At 36.5% G+C, this 21,906-nt stretch overlaps 1 protein-coding gene across 5 annotated transcripts in view; it reads left to right on the top strand.

Annotated features, from left to right (window-relative positions):
- The window catches only part of COL24A1 (collagen type XXIV alpha 1 chain), a 395,660-nt gene that overhangs the window by 328,916 nt on the left and 44,838 nt on the right, over positions 1-21,906 (top strand). For all 5 annotated transcript variants that reach the window (XR_006383188.1, XM_044238615.1, XM_044238616.1 and 2 more), the window contains 4 exons: positions 16,826-16,933; positions 18,525-18,632; positions 18,727-18,780; positions 19,357-19,419. Coding sequence is in view for 4 of the 5 variants with exons in the window: in XM_044238615.1 (XP_044094550.1) it covers positions 16,826-16,933; positions 18,525-18,632; positions 18,727-18,780; positions 19,357-19,419 (333 nt within the window). In the remaining variant the exon portion in view is untranslated. The remainder of the gene's footprint in view (positions 1-16,825; positions 16,934-18,524; positions 18,633-18,726; positions 18,781-19,356; positions 19,420-21,906) is intronic.

Here is a 21,906-nt window from a genome sequence, read left to right as displayed (position 1 = left end):
TATTACTAGTTTAAATGTTACTGATTCAGGATATAGTCTATACAATTAGATTTTTAGAAATTTTCTAGTAATTTCCTTTTGTGATTCTATTGGGTTTTTGAGGTAGATAATATCATTTTTAAATAATGGCATATTGATTTCTTTCCTTACACTCACTTCTTTTTCCTTCCACATATGTTGGCAGGGACCTTCAATGCTATGTTGAACAGTACAGCAATAGTAAACATCCTTGTGCTGTAGATCTTAAAGGATGCATCTAAAACTTTCTCCACTAAGAATATTTGCCATCTTGATTCTGTATTTCCTTGTCTAATACTGTCTTTTTTGTTTTTGTTTTCTTCTTTTTTTTTCTTTCTTGATTCCCACTGGATACGCTAATAATTTTATAAGATATATGCAAATATAATCCTTATTAGATATTATCATTGCTCAATCATAATGTTCAAATAACAAGGTAGCTTACATGGGATCCTGAATCTGCTGTAGATTTCAGTCTTCTCCTGACTCCCAGTCTCCTGCAAGGATGTCCCATTAGCCAAACCCAACTAAATAAGGATGATAATAGCAGCACTAATAAGGAGAACTGTTTTATCACTGACATTGTTCAGAATTGTTAAAAAGTCGCCCTTTCTTTTTTGGTGGATGTTTTTGTAGCAGTTTCACTGAACTTAAAACCAAATGTGTATGTATTTAACTTTATTGATTTGTTAAATATATCACTATCTGTATCTTCTCTCTAACAAAATAAGTTCTTGTGTGAGCTCACATTTCCTTTTGTTTCTATAAATTACTCTTTGCCTTTATCATTTTTTGATATTGCCTTGAATTTTGACTTTTAGGTTTTTCTTTTTAAAGATTTATTTATTAGAGAGAGAGTGTGTGTGTGTGTGTGTGAGCACCAGAGGAGGGGTAGAAAGAGAGGAAGAGAGAGTCTCAAGCTGATTCTGCATTGAGCACAGAGGCGCTCAATCTCACAACCCTGAAATCGCAACCTGAGCAAAAACCAAGTCAGATGCTTAACTGACTGTGCCATCCAGGTGCCCCTGACTTTTAGTTTTTATGCATTTACTCTTTCTTTTTATTTCCATTGCTTTTTTTTTTTGAGGAATAAACTTAATTAAGCTATTTGATCACTATTACTTTGAATAATTGCTATAGAATCTCCTGAATTTGTTTCTATTATTATTTCAGTATTTCCCCTAAAAAGTATTTCCAGTGTGGGTATGTGTAAGACAAACCTTCTGAGGCCTCATTTGTGTAAAGATACCTGTATTACCTTCTTATATTTAAATGACACATTCAGCACTGTACTGGAGATTCTAATCAATGCAATAAAGTTCTAGTCAGGGTAATAAAAAGAAATAAAAACCCCCAGATTGAAATGGAAGAAATAAAACTGTATTTATTCACAGACAACATGATCATCTATGTAGAAAATCTTCAAGAATCTCCAAAAAAAATTAAGTAAATTTAGCAAAGTTGCAGGATGTAAGATCAATATACAAATTTGAATTGTATTTTTATATACTAACAATGAACATTCAAAAAGTGACATTTAAAATACAGTACTTTCAATAGTGCCAAAATGGGATAATTTGACCCAAAAAAAGTGCATACCTATATGCTAAAAACTATAAAGCATTTCTGACAAAAATCAAAGTAGACCTAAATAAGTAGTATATATACTATGTTCACAGGTCAGAACACTTCATATTATTAGGATGTCAATTTTGTCATGGACAGTATCTTAAAACATTAAACATATACCTATCATAGGACCCAGCCTTTCTACTCTTATCCAAGAGAAATGAAAACATATGTCCACACAAAAACCTGCACATGAATATTTATAGCATTTATCTTTCTAATAGCTCCAAAACAGAAACACCCCAAATCTTCATTAAAAGATGACTGCCTGAAAAAACATGCTCCATATGTACAAAGAAATATTAGTTTGCAATAAAAAGAATAAGCTGTTGATAAATGCTACAACATGAGTGGATCTCAAATAAGCTGAGAGGAAAAAACCAGACAGGGGTGCCTGGCTAGCTCAGTAGGTTGAGCATCCAACTCAGTCCCAGCTCAGGTCTTGATCTGAGGCTGATGAGTTCAAGCCCCACACTGGGCTCCATGCTGGATGTAGAGCCTACTTGAAAAAAAATAATAAGACCAAAACAAGCCCATACTGTATGATTCTACTTATATAAAATTCTAGAAATTTCAAACTAATCTGTAGTGACAGAAAGCAAATCAGGAATATCCTGGATGGAGTGCATATAGAGAGGTATGAGAATAAGGGCTTACAAAGGGACAGGGTAAGACTTTTGGAGGGAGGGAGCAGATATATTATCTTGATTGTGATGATTGTGATGATCTTGACTGTGATGATAATATAGTATTCTGATTGTGATGATTGTGTGATTACACAAACATGTGAAATCCCTTATGCTGACTTATCAAATTATGTATTTTGCAATTTACCTTATGTTAATTACACCTCAGTAAAGTGGCTTGATATGAGGGGCTAAGGAAGGAGAAGTAACACTGAACAATAAGTAGGAGTTAATAAATTAGGAATGATTATTGTGGGTGAAGAAAGCCAGAAAGGAACATTTTATGCAGAAACAGCTGCATAGATTCTTCTCCTACCCACTTAAGCCCCCATGTTGCATCACCACTCCCTCATATCAGGGAGATCATATGATAGTTGTCTTTCTCCATGAAACAAGATGGGATAGGGAGGGAGACAAACCATAAGTGACTCTTAATCTCACGAAACAAACTGTGGGTTGCTGGGGGGTGGGGGGTTGGGAGAAGGGGGGTAGGGTTATGGACATTGGGGAGGGTATGTGCTTTTGGGTAAATTGGAAGGGGAGATGAACCATGAGAGACTATGGACTCTGAAAAACAATCTGAGGGGTTTGAAGTGGCGGGGGCGGTGGGAGGTTGGGGTACCAGGTGGTGGGTATTATAGAGGGCACAGCTTGCATGGAGCACTGGGTGTGGTGAAAAAATAATGAATACTGTTTTTGTGAAAATAAATAAATTGGAAAATAAATAAATAAATTAAAAAAAAAAAAAAAGGAAGAAACAGCTGCATATAAGAAGCTAGGAAGAGCCTAGTATGTTTGAAGAACCAAAAAAAGAGTAATAAAGTTCAATAAGCAAGATGTAGCCAGTAAGCTAAATACCATTCAGGTCTACAGGAACCACATCATCATGCGTGTTGAAGGACATATTAAGGATATTGAATATTAGCTGAAGACAGTAGGACCCTATTGAGGGACTTTATCCAATTTTACATTTTTAGGGGACTCCCTTTGGTTTCATTATAGAAAATGAAAGGAGCAAGAGAGATGCAGGAGACTATTAGACTATATATTGCAGTATTCCAGGCTACACATGTCCATGGTTTGGACTAGATTAGTGAAGTGGAAATGGAAAGAAGTGGGTGGATTTAGTAGTATTTAGGAGGTGGCTTTGATATCTGATCATGCGAGGTAAGGGAAAGAGAAGGAAGTCAAGGATAACTTCCAGATTTCTAACTTGCGCGAGTTTCTAACTCAATGCATCGTAGTACCCATCACTAAAAAATGCAAACACTGAAAGAGACCCAAATTTTATAGGCAAGGTTATAAGATCCAGGTAGAGATGTTAAGTAGGCAGTTAAATATTCTGACAGAAAACTCAGAGAGGAGGTCAGATATAAACGTGACAGTCATCGGCGTATGCAAATGTACTTAATTGGTCATGGTAAAAGTAGACGAAATACTCTACTTCTGAATATTGAAGAGAATATTTACAAAAATGTTGACGGGGCAGTCAATAAGGGATATTGGGAGAATCCAGAGACTGTCAGCAGTAGGAAGTGTTTACTGCCCTTAGACCTGAAAGGTTAAAGGAAAGAAATAATGTCAAGTTGAGACTCCAGTTGAGAGCTGGAGCTATTGGAAGAGGGACACCTCACAGAAGCTAGAGCTGAAAGTAACCCAGCCACTGACAGAACACCAAGGCCAGAAGGAAATGGGAGAAGTAAATGTAGTGCGCCTCCCTCCTCTAATATCCTAGTGAAGTATATCCCATTGGCCAACCTCAACTGAAAGTCAAGAGAGGACAAGAGAATCCAGGTGATGCAGTCCATAAAGGTCAAATTCCCAGAACAAATAGCAAGATAGAGAAGGAGCAGTGAATAGATTTGGGGAACAAATGAAGAAAAACACGAATATAAGTAAACAATGGAAAGAAGATCCAGTATCAAGCTGTGGGGAATGCCATCATTTAGAAGTAAGGTAAAGGTGGAAGAGGAGACTACAAAGGTGACCAAGAGGGAGTGATCATAATAGATAGGAGGAAAAGAATATAATGTCATGGAAACTTAGCAAAAAATATTTCAAGGAGTAAGTCATCAACTATAATAATCCTAAGAGTTTGTGTTGCACATGTGTTTTCTTAATTTTATTTTTTTGGTTATTCAGCATCTTACCTCATTTTCAGCTTTATAAATGTTTGTGTTTACTCTCTGATCTTGATGAGAGAGGCCACTTTTTTTCCTTTTTCTTTTTAAAGATTTATTTTGGTGAGAGTGGGCAGGGGAAGAGGAAGAGAGATAGAGAATCTTTGAGCAGGCTCCCTGCTGAACACGGAGCCCGATGTAGGGCTTGATCCCACAATGCTGAGATTATTACCTGAACCAAAATCAAAAGCCAGATGCTTAACCACTGAGCCACTGAGGCACCCCAGTAGGAGGCCCCTTTCCGCAGAAGTCAAAGGCTAGACTCTCATCTTCCAGTTCCTTCCTGAAACAAGGACATAAGCCAATGACCTAGGCCAAACCAATCATTATGTTCACCAAGACCTTTGGCTGGGGAGTCTGTGATATGCAGAAGCCAGGACAATAGAGACTCTGTTCTAGTGGCAGTGGCAGTAACATCAGTAGTACTCAGTTTCCAGGGGTGACAGGAGTCCATGTCCAGCAGCTACTGTGATACACACTGCAGTGTCCAAATTCTGGCTGCCTAAACTTCCTTTATTCTGTGTATTTTCCAAATCTGGCTTTCTGGATTTACCTGTGATTTTAGGAGCTATTCAGTGCATTTCCAGTGAATTTTCCGTTAAAATTTTCCAGAATTGGTTTCTGGTGTTTGTGTGTAAGGACCCTGACTAGTACCAAAATCTCAAAAAGATAAAATTATGCCATTATATTTTAGAATATGGAGGTCATCGGTAACTTCAGCAAATAGCCATTTGATTTGATTAGTAGGGGCAGAAATAGGATCGCAGTGCTTGAGGAGCGTGGACAGTGAAGAAATCAGATATTCAGGCAATTCAGTGGAGAAATTCGGCTCTGAAAGAGAAAGTAGGACAATAACTAGAGATGAAACTGAAATTAAAGTAGAAGTTATTTTGAAGTGAGAGAACCTTAAGCACATTTAAAAACTATGTGGACCTAGTAGAGACAGAGAGGCTGAAGACATAATAAAGAGAAAGGAGCATCTGAGTATGAATTAGTCAGACAATAAAATATGTACATTCTAGTTCCATTTTCAAAGCTATTCTGCTTCTACCTGGGCCATCATTTTTGAAAAACAGATTCTGAGCTAGATGTCCCTTTATATAGGGCCAGTATAAGAATCTCATGGAATTTTGTGATGAAAGGAATTGAAATGAATTACAATAATGTTGAATATTGCTGTAGTATATCACCCAGGGCTATGAAGTATGAAGAATGGTATATGCTATTCCCATTGGTAAGCAATTTGGTATCAGATCATAATTCATCATCTCCTACCTTTAGCATTTTCAAAGAATAAGTTAGAAAAATTTCACATGCATACTTTGAATATCAGGATGTCATAAATATTGAAGTGTTTTGTATCCATCAAAATAAAAAAAATAACTTTCCCTTGAGGAATCCTCTTTTTAACCCCAAAGTTTACACATGCTATTGGTATTTATGAATATGGAAATATTTTCTACAAATGTTTCTGTTTCCTGTAGAAATATGATATGAAATTAAAGTGGTGATGCTTTATAAGGAAGTAGTATGGTCAGTGACTTTAGAAAAGAATGTCTAACTGGTAATTTCTAATTATTTCTGAAACTTATTATGGCAATAGAAAAACTAATTAAGAGAAAGTAACATAGTCTCTAAATACTCGCATATTCCCTGGAATATTTTCAACAACAGATAAGGACATCTTTCCATTGGTCTTTTTTTTTTTAAGCTTTTATTTTATTTTTTTAAATCATGGCACCATGGTGTTTCTTGGCTTACCTTTAAAGACTGCTGGATTTTTCCACTAAGAAAAATATTTATTCTAGGATTTCTAGCATTATGCAACTGCCTGATTTTCCTAAACAATGTTCTTTCTTTTTTTGATGTGGCCAAGGAGTTAAAGAATTCTTGGCATATTCGGTCCACAGTTTCAGTGTTTTTTCAAAGTCATGTGACTATAACTAAGGACAGTATTGGAGAGGCTCACAGTTGCCTATGTGAATTTCCTTCTGTTTAAATGAGTGTTTTGAGACGAGTCAACTTAGCACATCTGCAGTAAATGAGTCTACCATTGCTGTTTTCATTGCTTTGGACTTCTGTAGTGCCTCAACCATTTATGAAAAAGGAAAACAACTTTTCCCTGCAAAGATCATAAATCTATTTGTCACCAAAATGAAGGCTTACTAGTCTTCTTATTTTTTATTGCTACAACTAATAAAATTGATTATTGGAAGAGAGGGAAAGAAACAAACCTACCATCTTGACTTAAGACAAATCAAGGCTTTTCAATCTTGACTTTGCACTTTGTCAGGTGAACACAGGCTTAAGTGTTATAGGAAATGAGATGCTTATCCTGAAAGAACATCGGAAGTCTTGAGTTTTCCACTGTGGATTGTGTCCAGTATAAGAAGGAAAAACACACTTCATCATCCAACTCACAGTCCAAGCACAGAGTAGCAAGACCACCATGGAAGCCTCTGTTAGGGACACTAGCAGGTCTGCCACCCACCTGTGGCACTCTCTAGCCTGTGAGCTAGTCACACTAAAGAAACTTCTGTTTCTGAGAAGATACATTTATTTCCCCATGGTATTTTGGAGAAAGAAACACACTTGTGTTTGCCAGATTTACATTCAGCAGATCCTGTCAACTCTTAATTATTAAAAGGGTGATTTCCAGTTATGGCTTATCCTGATTACTACTTTCTCCCTCTCCCCCCTGCTACTTGTTTTGGCCCATTAACTGCTCATTAGGAACTCTTCCAGAACAGACAAAACACAGCCCGTTCGGCTGCTTATTAGCAGCAAAATGAAATATTTGCTGAAGGATGTAACTTTCCTAGTTGAATCTTCGATGACTCCCCATCCAATGAAGTTCATACTCCTTGTGTAATGTTGATCTTCATGGTCTGACCTCTCTTTATGTTTCCAGTCTTCTATTCTACCTTTATCCTTACATTTCCTATGCATTTCAGTCATAATGACAGCTAACAATTATTAAATGCTTACTATGTGCCAGGAACTATTCAAAGTGCTGAATATGTATGAAGCTATTTAATCCCCACAAAAAAAAAAACAACAACAACAATTAAAAAAAAAAATGTGAAGTAGGTATAGCTATTATCTCTAGGGTACAGAAAATGAAGGTGAGACTAGAACTAAGCAACTTGCCTGAGGTCATATAGACAACAAACAATAGAGCCAGAATTCAAAATCAGCCAATCTAGATTCAGAACCTGTGTTCTTAATCACTATGCTATACCCATTCAGCTATGCTTAATTACTTAGATAGTCCCCCCAAATTCTGTATTTTTTTCTTACTTTCATGTCTTTGTACATGTCATTTATGCCTTCTGCTTGGAACGTTCTTCCATCTTTCTCTCTAACTTTAGGATGAATAATTTCTTGCTCTTTCAGGACGTAATTGAACTGTTACCTCCTTCAGACACTCTTCCTTGAACTCTCCAGTCAGAGTTAAGCAACACTGCTCTGAACTTGTATACACTGCTTCCGTCAGAGCACAGATCATATGGCTGCTGATTACATATCTTCATGTCTTCCTGCGACAAAAGATGGCAAACTCATGTAGTTTCGGGGTTGTGTTTTATTCATCTTTGGAGCTCTAGCACTCAGCAGCCTCAGGCAATAGAAGAAGCTCAATAGGGACGCCTGGGTGGCTTAGCTTAAGCGTCTGCCTTTGGCTGGGGTCATGATTCCAGGGTCATGATTCCGGAGTCCTAGGATCAAGCCCCACATTGGGCTCCTAGGATCAAGCCCTGCATTGGGCTCCTTGCTCAGTGGGGAGTCTGCTTATCCCTCTCCCTCCCCTCAACTCATGCTCTTTCTCTCACTCTCTCTCTCAAATAAATAAATAAAATCTGAAAAAGAAGAAGAAGCTCAATAAATATTTGAAGAGTGAATGGTCTTTGCATAATAACGGTGACTTTGGAGTCCTGAATAAAATTAAGATGTGTCAGCTACTTAACGTCTTAAGCTTCTCATCTCTAACAGGAATGTAATAACACCTACCTCATATGGTTCATATGTGACGTGTTTAGCTGACTACATGCCCTTATTGCTATTATCATCTTCCCATAATAGTAGATACTCATGGTTAAGCTAACGTGCATTCATTCAACATATATTTGTTCAGTGCTTATTATGAGCTAGGAGTTGGAAAATATAGCACTAGACAAGATCGACAAAGAACTGCCTCCATGAAACATACATGGAACAGCAAGAAATGTCTGACATTTGGCCATTTTTCAAAAAAGATTTTCTTTACTTATTTGGCAGAGAGAGAGAGAGAGCACATGCAGGGGAAGCATCAGGCAGAGGGAGAAACAGGCTCTTCCCCTGAGCAGGGAACCCAATGCAGAGCTCGATCCCAGGACCCCTGGGATCATGACCTGAGCTGCAGGCAGATGTTTAACCAAACGAGCCACCCAGGCGTCCCGACATTTGACTATTTTTGACCTAAAAAAAAAAAAAAAAAAAAGAATTCATAATGTACTATGAATCAGCCCAGTAATTGGTTAGTAGTCCGTATATAAAGAAATCTGGTAATTCCAGCTTGTGAAAGAAAGAAATAGGGCTTGTGAGATAGAGCATGTGGGAGATAGATTATTATGGAATAGACAGTGCAGGCCTCGTGGAGGAGGTCGCACTTGGGTATAGTGAGACTGTATCTCCCTTGAGAAGGTGACACTGAGCCAGGTCTATAAAGAATGAGGAGCAAACACACTCTGTGAAGGAACCAAAATGGAAAAACCTGCAGTTAGGAAAGAACTGGCATGTTCACAGGATTATCCGAGGATCAAGTAAGAGAGTATGGGTATAGATTTGTTATTTTTGAAATGAAGGAGGGACATTTATTTCTTCATAGTAGCGTGAGCCTGGACATGTCTAAGATCCAAAGTATAATGAAATAATCCTTTTTTTAGTCCCTGTCAGTCCTATGATTATAGGTGAAGTTCTGGGTAAAGGAGATTGCATAAGGCACATGAATTTTGCCCAATATTAGAGTGACATTTGCACTGTCCATTTTGTAAGACTGATAAACCACCAGTTGTTCTAATGGAAATGTATAAATAATTTCTGTGAGGTAATACAATGTTGAAATGCCTGTATTCATTAAGGCTGAGCAAACTTAGTTTTGTACACTCTCGGGAATAGACATAAGTCAAGCAGACCTGACTTGTCTCCGCTGCCCTGTGACTTGTCTCAACCCTGCTCCAAGTTCCATAAGCCTTAGTATGTTTATAGAGATTCAAAACTAAAGCCCCCTCCCGACTTTAGTGTACAGCTCATTCATAAATCTTATTTCCAACGTTTGGCCACATTACTTTTGACTGACACTGAAAGAAAATGTTATGAATGCTACATTATTTTTATATAATATAGCCTTGCATATAATCACCTAATAATTATTATCCCACATTTTTTAACAGCCAATTCTTTCCTGGGGGGATATATTTAGTAAAGCAAATAAAATGAGAAATTCTTACTTAAACAGAAGTGTTTTTAGTTGCTTGGAATAAAGGAAGCAAAGCATTACTTTTATAACTCATTGGTTTGCTGGCTTAACAAAAAATGCAGTACTTATGTTGCCTAATAATGCAAAAAAAAAAAATTACGGCATCATACTTGTTTTTTTGTACTACAGTAAGTAAAGTAATTTTAATTGCTATTTTCTCCCATAAATATGGGAGAAATATGGGAGAACTATTTATATAGTTTATAACTATATAAACATAATGGTATGAGCACAGAGGATGCTTGGAAGTAGGGAAAGGAAAAAACTTTCTAGCGATTTTCAAGGTGCTACTTTAAAGAAAAACAATTAATTTGAAGTTTAGTGTCATTTTAAACTTATCACTCTGCTGTTGAGACATCTATAAAATTGAATATTAAAAATATTTGTCTTTTCATTCAACATATTTTAAAGATGGTTTTCCTTTGTTAATCTACTTTAAAATGTAGATTTCTATTTTTGCCTGTACTTAAAAATGTGTATTTGTTATTTATTCCTTAATATATTTGTTTCAATTCTAATGAAATTACAACATCTAAATTAAGGGGCCTAGGAAGTAACAGAGTGACATTCACTTTATGTTTCACTATTATATATAAACTAGTTATCATTGTTCCAAAATCTTTCTCTTTCTGTCCTCTGAATGTATGCAGATAACTCCATTTTCCGTCCCAGATCTTCCCATTCAGTTCCAGAAAAACATGTACATGCTTATGTATCCTTCTTTCCTTTCCCCACAGGGAAGTCAAAGTGAAAGATTAGGAGTTCCTCTTATTTCCCTCACTGACATCAGATTAAATAAAACAATACAACCATATTACCATTATAGTTTCTTTCTTTCTCTTTCTTTCTTTCTTTCTTTTTTTTTTCTTTCTTTCTTTTTTCCTTTCTTTCTTTCTTTCTTCTTTTTCAACCATTATGGTTTCTGATACACAAAAGACACTCAGTAAAAAGTAACTCTTGTTGTGGCTGATATTGCTGATTACTGACTGACCCAAGCAGTCATCAACTTCAGTTTAGACAAAATTGATACTTCCTGCAGAGTTGAAAACCAATTTAAGAGTACAGACTTAAAACTACTAGATAAATAAATTCTGGAGATCTAATGCACAACATAGTGATTATAGTCAATGATATCATATTGTAAATTTCAAGGCTGCTAGCAGACTGAATCTTAACTGTTCTCAGCACAAAAAAGAAATTATAAACGTGATATAATAAAGGTATTAGCCAACATTACTGCAATAATAATATTGTAATAAATAAACACAAATGTACCAAAATAGCACTAAATAGGCTTTTAAATTACATAATACTTTATGTCACTTAATGTTAATTAAAAAAAAAAACTTATTCAGCAGGGAATCTAACCCCCATCCGAGGATAGTGGAAGTTTCTAGCCATGAGACATCATGGAGTCTTATCATACTATCAACTTTTTTTTTTTTTTTAACTCAGGTAAACTGTTCATTGTTTTAGCATCTCTGAACAAATTAAATACGATTTTATTTCTTTTAAAAATTTTCCCAGAATGACTTACTGTTTGCTGATTGGTTTTAAATAAATCATTTAGAAGACACTGGAAAGAATGCTTAGGCATTAGCATCTGTTTCTCTTGAAAGTAAAATTACTCATCCATCTTTGTGTTCACAATAAGAAATATTTGTTCTCTACTTGTATGAGACATTGTTTGGAACTTTGTGCAGAACACTCTGCTACTATCCTCAAATTTCTCTCTAAGAAACCAACATGAACAGTAAGTGACTTGGAACATATTCAGTGTGCCCTGTTAAATGTGTGATAGCACTGCAAGTAAAGTTTCTAGTTTTCAGTTAACCTTGAGGATTAGTCTTAGGGTCCTTTTATTCTCAGCTAAAAATACCTATTGAATTTCTGGAGCATTCAACAAGATCTGAATGTCCGTTGTCCATGCATCACTGGAAAGACATATATTTTTTTCCTGTTGGTGAATAAAGGTCTTTAAAAAATTGCCTAAAATTAGAAGTGCTACTCTATTCGAATTCTGGAATGTTGAGGTATCCTAAAATTGTTTCAGGTAATCTGTCATGTGTTATCCTTTCCCTGTGGCATCTATTACCTCTGTAATACATTCAAAGGTAGGATATTCACAGCCTTGCAAGACAATCCACCTTTCTTCTTTCTTTTTTTTTTAAATCCTTACACTGATCTGCTTTCTACCTAGTTTATCTCTGGAACTAAGTCTATATATTGATCTGAGTATGTATGTTTTGTTTTGTTTTCCCTTGCTTACATACCTTCCTTCTCTTCAAGTCATCAGTTTCTTTGGATTTCTCACCTGTTTTTTTTTGTTTTGGTTTTGTTTTTATTATTTATTTGACAGACAGAGACCACAAGTAGGCAGAGAGGCAGAGAGAGAGGGGGAAGCAGGTTCCCTGTTGAGCAGAGAGCCTGATGCGGGGCTCAGTCCCAGGACCCTGAGATCATGACCTGAGCAGAAGGCAGAGGCTTAATCCACTGAGCCACCCAGGTGCCCCACCTGTTTTTGTTTTTAATGGGGAGGACAGTGTTTATCAGAATTCTATTTTTGAGACTTGCCTTTTCTGTGAAGTCATATTCTTTTTAGAGACCTGGCCATTGGTATAACAGCTATGTCTTCACTGAACATTTTTGAAATTTTATATCCCAAAGTCTCAGATGACTATGACTGGATTTGCTTTCATTTGCATTGATGAGTTCTAAAATGACACCATGTCACAAATCCAGGATTTGTGTGGCAAGAGGAAAGAAATAGGATAAATTACATGAATCCAGGGTTCTCAAGTTCATGTGGCAAGGGGAAGGAAGTAGAAATTAGTGCACTTGGATTAATGATGCAAGCAATATGGGAAAACCATACCACCTGAATCTTAAATCCACAATGCGGCTCTCTTTCTCTTTTCTATCTGCCTAACCCTGCTTCCTCCTTCTCATTCTGTCTCTCTCTCTCTCTCTCCCTACCTTTCCCCCTTCTTGCTCTTTCCCCTACTGTACTTCTGTCTTTGTTTCTCCCCTTCCTTTCACCTTTTCCCCGTGAGGATTTTGTCCTCATAATTGTTCCTTAATGTATATTGAGAGCCACTAACATACAGAAATGGTAAGAGATAAAAATAGTCAATGTAGATTGGAACAAAAAAAAAATGTTTAGAGATCAAGTTAAGAAATATGAACCTATATCCTGTAGGTATCCTGTAGGTGTCTTCCTGTGAGTGTCCAGCATAGTACATGGCACCTAGGAATATAAAAATACATTTTCATTCATTATTTTAGTCAGCTTTGTGATCATGAAGAAAATCTACCTGGAAAAGGTAATTCTTTAACTATGTTAAATTATTTAAAAAAAAAAAAACTATGTTGAATTATTTACCATAAGTAAAAGAATGAAAGGTATGTGATGATATAATTTGGAAGAAATAACTTGGGGAAAAGGGGAATAATACTTCAGTATTATATTCAAAATCAGCTTTATCTTTAGATCTTATTCTCCAACCAGGCCTTCTACAGAAATGATTCTATTTTTTTTAAAGATTTTATTTATTTATTTATTTGACAGAGATCACAAGTAGGCAGAGAGGCAGGCGGGGGTGGGGGGCAGGGGGAAGCAGGCTGCCTGCTGAGGAGAGAGCCCAATGTGGGGCTGTATCCATGACCCTAGGATCATGACCTGAGCTGAAGGCAGAGGCTTTAACCCACTGAGCCACCCAGGTGCCCCATTTTTTTTTTTAAGAGACTCTATTTTTGATAAATCACCTCTCCTATCACATTTGTGATAGGGCAATACCTTTATCTTTAAGGGCAATATCTTTATCTTTTATTTTTTTGAGAGAAAGCATATGTGAGTGGGGGGAGGGAAAGAGGATTTCAAGTAGGCTCCATGCTCAGCATAGAGCTGGACACGGGATTCTAATGCAGGGCTGGATCTCACAACCATGAGATCATGACCTAAGCCAAAATCAAGAATCGGACTCTTAACTGACTGAGCCATTAAGGTGCCCCAACAATAACTTTATCTTGTGATCTTGTTCTAATCTACTTTCTCAGTAATGCCTTTTTGATTAATACCAAAGAAAATTTCCCCTATTCAGGACCCCTCTAGTATTTGCTTTGTATCTCTCTTCTCATCTGAAAATCTTTAAAATATTTGTTTTTATTATAACTATTTATATATTACATTTTATAATTTTTAACTTAATTTTAAGCTTCTTGAAAATAAAAGCCTTATTTTATTTATTTTTTTATTGCTCATAGGGCTTCCCATGACCTTGCTTTCACATATGATGTTCTATATCATAATCTAATATTTGCTGAATGCCTAGAAGAATGATTGCACAACCCAGTTTAGTATCCCAGGAATCAACTCAAAAAGTAGCAGTCATGTCCTAAAATAGGGGTTGACAAATGTTTTCTGCAAATATTGTATTTTGGGCTTTGCAGGGCAGTAGGCAAAATTAAGGTACTATTTAAGAACTTAAATAATGAGAAAAAATAGATTTTCACAAAATTTTTCTTTATGAAATTGAAAATATAATTATTTAGTACAATTTTTTGTAATACAAGTCAACTTATGAGAAAAAATAGAATTATTTGTGGGAGGAGAGATAACATTTAGCTTATTACAGTTCCCTATCATCAAAATTTTCTTTTTATTTGTTAATGCTGACCTATGATGAGATTTTGCACATTTTCCAAATTTTGTCTTTGAAAATTCTTTTCACACATATAAGTGCTGCCAAATTCATGAACATATGATTTTAATTGTGCATATTTGTTGCTTGGAAGGAATTTGTAAAATTCTGTTAGATTCTTCTCTTGATTATTTGCCTTCTAGCATGTAGTTACGTTGTATACTAGCGTTTCCAGTTGATGTTAGGTGGGAACTCCTCCGCTGCACAGTTAAATGGATTTTGAAATACAGAAATGTCTTGCCTCTAGTGCTAAAAAATGCTACTGAAAGGAGTTGAGCTCAGAAAATCTACCCACTGCCAATTTGTGTGAGAAATGAAAATCTGACTTACTGTTTTAATTTTTGACATCACAGGAAATGTATAAAGTCGCTTGACGTTACTTGTGATTCAGACATTAGTTGTCATCAAAATGACTCTGGCACATGGGGTGCCTGACTGGCACACAAAATGACTCTGGCACACCCCATGTGCCTGACTGGCTCAGTTGGTACAGCATATGACTATTGATCTTGGGGTTGTAAGTTCAAGCTCCGTGTTGTGTATAGAGATTACTTGAAAGAAAATAGAGAAAAAGAAATGACTTTGGTCACCTGGGTGAGTCAAGTCAGTTAAGCATCCAACTCTTGATTTTGGCTTAGGCCATGATCTCAGGGTTGTAAGACCAAGCTCTGTGTTGGGCTCCGTGCTGAACATGCTTAAGATTTTCACTCTCCCTCTGCCTCTGCCCTCACCCTTAAAAAAAAAGAAGGAAAAAGAAAAAGAAACAACTACCAAAGAATATGCTTCACTTATAGGCATTGCAGCAAAATCCAATTCCTAAACCCATTCATCATTCAATAATAGAGGTTGAGGGTGGGTCTTCCCATTCAAAAACATTTCAATCTTATTCTCAGAATATCTCAATAAAACTTTATCCCTGCCGAGCCATCAGACTGCTGTGTGATAGAGAAAATTAGGATATTCGGTTTCTATTTTCACAAAAAATATCACAAAATGGATGAAGGTTGCCAGAGTCAGTGGAATTCACTATTGGCACTACTGGTTCAATAACACATGCTAGATGAGTGTTTTCCTCAGTGGACCTGATGGTGGATAATACAGTGAACATCCATAGCTTTAAATACACTACATTTTCACAACTTTTGTAAATTTGTTCAATAAATATTTTCCCAATGCATTGCTATTAGTTTTTATCACATTTTAGCAGATTCCACTTGAGGTTGTGCTGATTCAGTGTTTTAAATTCTTTTCGAAAACATTCTCACCTATAGTCAATCTGTAGACTGTTCACGTAGGTTAGCTCTTCAGTCACTTCAACACAGCGTTGGATCCCCAAATCAACAACTGAGTAGTGTTGGTAACATCTGTTGATTCATCAAGAGGCAAGGAAAACCAATGAAAAGCATTTGCCTTGTTTTTTAATTAGCTATTGAAGCTGCTCCAATGTCTTTACCATTTCAGGCCATTGTTCTTGCCAAAAGGTAATAATCTTAAGCAAGTTTACTTTGAGGACATGATGTAAGTCATATCATAAATGATTTTCCATGCTGGGCTAACAAATGAACCACTCAGAAACTTTTTTAAATTTCTTAATCTTTTTTTAAATGGAAACATATATAAGGGACATAAAATATTACATAAGTTTCAGATATACAGCATAATGAATCAATATATGTGCATATTGAGAAATGATCACCACAGTAGGTCTAGTTAATAGCCATAGAATATTTTTCTTAAGGAAACATTAATCAGTTATTAGAGTTGTCATGCATACCCAGAATATAATACAGAAAGTTAGAACATAACACACATACTTTGCACCTAGGCTATTTAAGTCAGAAGGAACTGACAGAATATACTGCCTCAGTACTTTCATTTTAAATACCTCAGACCATTACATTAACTATAATTAGAGACTTTAGGTGAGTCAAAATATTACTTAAATATTTCACTTATTTGGGAAAGAAGCCCAGGATAGGTCTCAAACCCAGGTAGTATGGCAACAGCAGCCTTTCGGAACACCATCCCCTCCTAAATATACTGAGCCTCTGGATGGATTTTTAGGAAATTCCCCAATTTTTATTTCTTATTTCTTAGGGCACCAGAGGCAGCCCAGGAAGAACAGGACTGGTTGGGTCTCCAGGTCCTCGAGGAGCCAAGGGGTCATCAGGCCTCCCAGGAAGCCCAGGCGTCCCAGGCCCAAAGGTATTTTAACGTTTTCTTCTGATAGATGAGCAGCACCATTGACCAACATCTTGACCCCGAGTTCATTGGCTAGGTCACAAGATGGTAAGATTAATGGTTTTTAATAAATTTGACCAATAGTAAAAACACATTAGGAAGAAAAAGAAAGTGTGTGGCCTGGACATTCTCCTCTCCTGTGATAAACACAGTGCGTATAATTGCCAGAACAACTCATTAATTCAGTATTGGCAATGCTTTAAAAGATGCTCTTTGATTCATTCTATTTCTTCTTTCCTGTCATCCTCTGTCTCCTCCTAAAAAGAGAAATCTTATTACTTCCAGATACATACTTTCTTAGAAATACTTCCTATTCCTCTGAATCTGAATCTACCCAACAGTTCATAAATCTGATTAGGAGTAGAGCTTATTTCTTAGAGTCAAAGTGATCATCTTTAAATCTTGCATTAACACTCATTGGAAGGAGTATTGTACATTCAATAAGGCTTTCTAAGCAAAACCTGTTTTAGAGCTATCTCAATGCAGAATTGACCCCTACAACCAAGAGATGACTCCAGTGTCTAAAGCAATTTTATAAAAGCCAGGGATTAAGATGTTGGCACCCTCATCATTATCACCTCTTAATTTGATTTTCATAGTTTCAGTTCTACAGAATGTTCAGGTATTCTGACCCATACGGGTAAACTGGAAATGACTCATTCCTTTCCACTAAAATTCAATGTAGTTGACCCAGTGCTAAAACCAGAAAGTGAAATAAAATTCCTATCTCTTAAGTATGACCTGACAATAAGAAGGATCCGTATTTGTCAAGTCCCAAAGCTGTGTCTTTGTTTCCAGACAGTGAAGGATAATATGCTAATCTTAAATAATCTTTGATCAAAATCAATCAACCTTCATTTTTTATTAACCTAACTCTAAACTCCTCCTGATTATTATTTTTAGAAGTGGTGTGAAAGATATTACAACTTTCATTTCAAAAATCAAATAAAAATGAATTTAGAAAACCCTTAACTTTTAACAAACAAAACAGCAGTGCTTAAATATATCTTTAAAGTGACATTTTCGTAGATGAAAGGAATATAGATGAAAGGGAACCTTAGGAAACAAGTACTAGAAATTTTTTAATGATAGGATTGAAAAGATAACCATGGTAAAAGCCAAGATTCACACACTTCAGGAGACCCTGCTCAGTTTCTGGTATCAGCTGAATCATCTCTGTATGGTGAGGAAAACACAACAAAGTAATACTGATTGAAATAAAATACAAATTCCGTGATATATAAACACCTCCCCCACACACACACCACCTCTCACCATTCTCTCTTTAGCCCAACTGTCCTTCCCCTTTCCCTCTTTTTTCCACACTTATGACCACAATCCCTGAAATTTTCTTTCCCCACTGTTACACTTCTTGCTTATTATAATCAAACATTACTTCTGTGAAAAATAATGGTAGGGAGAATGACCAAGCAGAATTTGATTTCCCCAGTGCCTTGTACTTTTGCCTAAGGACGGACCTGTATTGGGGTTTCATTTAAAACACAGTATGCTTATAGATTCTAAAGTCAAGATCACCCTTATCTTTTGTCCATAGGGTGAACAAGGGCTACCTGGTCAACCTGGAATTCAAGGTAAAAGAGGTCACCGAGGAGCACAAGGTGATCAAGGACCGTGTGGAGATCCTGGTCTGAAAGGGCAGCCTGTATGTGCCAACTCAGAAATTCACTAAGTATTATTATTTTACAGGCCAGGCCACCATTGCATAATAATGATTATCCTGTCCATTCACATTGCAGGGAGAACATGGTGTTCAAGGTTTGACAGGTTTCCAAGGATTCCCAGGCCCCAGAGTATGTTTACACATTTTCTGCTATTCATCAGAAAGATGTCGAAATACCAATATTTAGTCTCTGACTTGAGTCTTTGACAACCTATTTCCTAATCTGCAAAATTTCTTCGTAGAGTTACATATTTGAATTTTGAAATTGAATATTAACATAATATTTTACATAGGTATATATTTTCCTACCAATTTTAAGAATAACTCACCTCTGTCCCCTCACATTCCATTTTCCCAAGCATTTTATTTTGAAAATGTTCAAACATACAGCGAAGTTGAGAGAATGAGTAAAAATCCATATACCTCTTACCTAGGTTCCACCATAACTTTTTACTCGACTTGCTTTATCGTGACTCTATCTAACCCTCTCTCCCTCTCTGAATTCATTTTGGCACACTTCAAAGTAACTTGCATAGTTCAGAACAATTCCTCCATAGTACTTCAGCATGTACATCATTAACTAGCCGTTTAATTAACATTCCATTTTTTAAGAATCAACTCATTAGATTATTATAAGATTATTTCACTTGTAAAATGTTCATATAGAATGAAAGATTTTGACTTTTTATTTTTATTCTATTTTTAGGGTCCTGAGGGAGATGCTGGCATTGTTGGAATATCAGGTCCTAAAGGTCCTATTGGACAGAGAGTAAGTATAAAGTCATTCTACTTGCCAAGAGATTGTGATTCTTTGCTTATTTTAGGAATTAGCGTTAAGAATTCTAAAATTAGGGCGCCTGGGTGGCTCAGTGGGTTAAGCCGCTGCCTTCGGCTCAGGTCATGATCTCAGGGTCCTGGGATCGAGTCCCGCATCGGGCTCTCTGCTCAGCAGGGAGCCTGTTTCCTCCTCTCTCTCTCTGCCTGCCTCTCTGCCTACTTGTGATCTGTCTGTCAAATAAATAAAATCTTTTAAAAAAAAAAAAGAATTCTAAAATTAATATACTCCAAATTAATAACTTAATAAAATTACTTTAAAGATAGAAACTCAAGGGCGCCTGGGTGGGTCAGTGGGTTAAAGCCTCTGCCTTCGGCTCAGGTCGTGATCCCAGGGCTCTGGGATGGAGCCCCGCATCAGGCTCTCTGCTCAGCAGGGAGCCTGTTTCCCCCACTCTCTCTTTCTGCCTGCCTCTGCCTACTTGTGATCTCTGTCAAATAAATAAATAAAATCTTTAAAAAAAAAAAGATAGAAATTCAGTAGATCCCATGCAAATGTTCTCAGCCTTTTTCAGTTCATATATTAATTTGAGCAAAAGACCCTAGAGACCAACCATCTTCCCTGTTCTTACTTTAGAAAATACATATCAGAATTAATGTTGATACTGGATAATGTACTTATTAACTCACATTAGGAACAAAAACATAAAGCAGTTTCGTGTTATATGCATTAATGCAACCAGAGACCAGAGACCACCCCCACGCACCACTTGGAGGAGGCTTGTCTAGGGCCAGAACTCCTCCCACCACGCTTTGAAAAATATTTCCCAATAGCTATGTTTTCCCAACTCAGGGGTAGCTATCCCTGGAGAGTGATGAGGAACTGCTTAAAGAGTTGCCAAGGTTGGTGTCTGAAGAATTCCATTAGCTGTTTAATACCTAGAATTGCAAAGTGTAGCAAATATAATAAGTAGGGATAGATAAGCCATCAGCAGTTACTGGTTTTTGGTTTTTTGTTTTGTTTTATTTTGTTTTTGTTTTGTTTTTGCTTTCATTAACCAGTCTCCTGATTGATGAGATGATCTGTAAAACTAGGGGAAAAAAAAAAAAAGCGATAAAATGTCGAACAGTGGTTTGACTGTAGCAGTTGCACCCCCTTGAGTAATAGCGACCACAGGGACAAAGGTGGAGACAGCAAAGAGAAAAAGGAAAGTGGTCCAGAAGCAGGAGAAAAGAATCTCGAAGAACTTTACAGCTGAAAATCAGTGTCTTGTGCAAAATATTAAATGAACAGTCAAATTTTTTAAATCCTACACTTCTTCTCCAACTCTTAAAATAAATTATTTTCAGTAACACAAAGGTCAATGTTACCCTGAGAAATGTTTGTTTAAAGACCCACCTCAACATTTCTTCAGGTGCAAATTTATTAGTTATTTTTATGATTTCTGAAGAACCGTGGAAAGTGGTGCTTTTATATGAGGCCCAATTCTTGATTATCTGCAGGCGAGTTATATGTGGAACACCTCCTCTCTAATAAATATCGCTTTTAAGTTCTTACATATATTAAGTTCCCTACTAATTAAATCCCTTCATTGTAGTTTTATTAAGCTTTCTCAATTAATTAGTCCTTTCTTGATATTTGGCTGCCTACCTAACATCTGTCCTAAGCAGAATCTTACTAGGCGCTGGGTTTCTGTAGGCCAGGGTCTGAGACCTATCCTGCTTTGCAGCTCCAGAAATTTTATCAGTTCACCAATAATAAAGTTCTGGTAACTGCTCATGAATATTAATTTATAATTGCAATATCTCTTACTGAGTCATTGTAAAGACAACTGAAAAGTCATGATAGGGGGCGCCTGGGTGGCTCAGTGGATTAAGCCGCTGCCTTCGGCTCAGGTCATGATCTCAGGGTCCTGGGATCGAGTCCCACATCGGGCTCTCTGCTCAGCAGGGAGCCTGCTTCCTCCTCTCTCTCTCTCTCTCTCTCTGCCTGCCTCTCTGCCTACTTGTGATCTCTCTCTGTCAAATAAATAAATAAAATCTTTAAAAAAAAAAAAAGTCATGATAGGTTAATAACTTAGCAAAAAAACTATTATCTAGCAGTGTTCAGTCTGTGTCCCTTCTCTCATTTAATCCTGATAAAAATCTGTGAGAGATGCCATCATCCCCATTTTTCAGATGGGAAAACCAAGTCTCTGAAAGGTAATTTTCTCAAGGCCATACCTGGCTAGTAAGTAGAAGAGCCAAAATCTGAATCCACAGCTGACTGGCCAAATAATATGTTATGAGATTGCCTGCTAATTGTATAATTAGAATATAGAATGGATATTAAGTGGTCTAGTAACTAGTTCTTGCTCAACAATCAATAAATACAAGATGATTAAATAAATTAATTAAAGTAGGAAATCTGGATTAATTTTTCTTCATTTCAAAGATGTTGTGTAGTTAACTGGACCAACCATTAAAATCATCAGGGTCACCT

The sequence above is a fragment of the Neovison vison genome, chromosome 2 (assembly GCF_020171115.1).
Source record: "Neovison vison isolate M4711 chromosome 2, ASM_NN_V1, whole genome shotgun sequence".
NCBI lineage: Eukaryota > Metazoa > Chordata > Mammalia > Carnivora > Mustelidae > Neogale > Neogale vison.
Note: the sequence above shows the minus strand (reverse complement) of the source record. Positions and strands in the feature narration are given on the sequence as shown.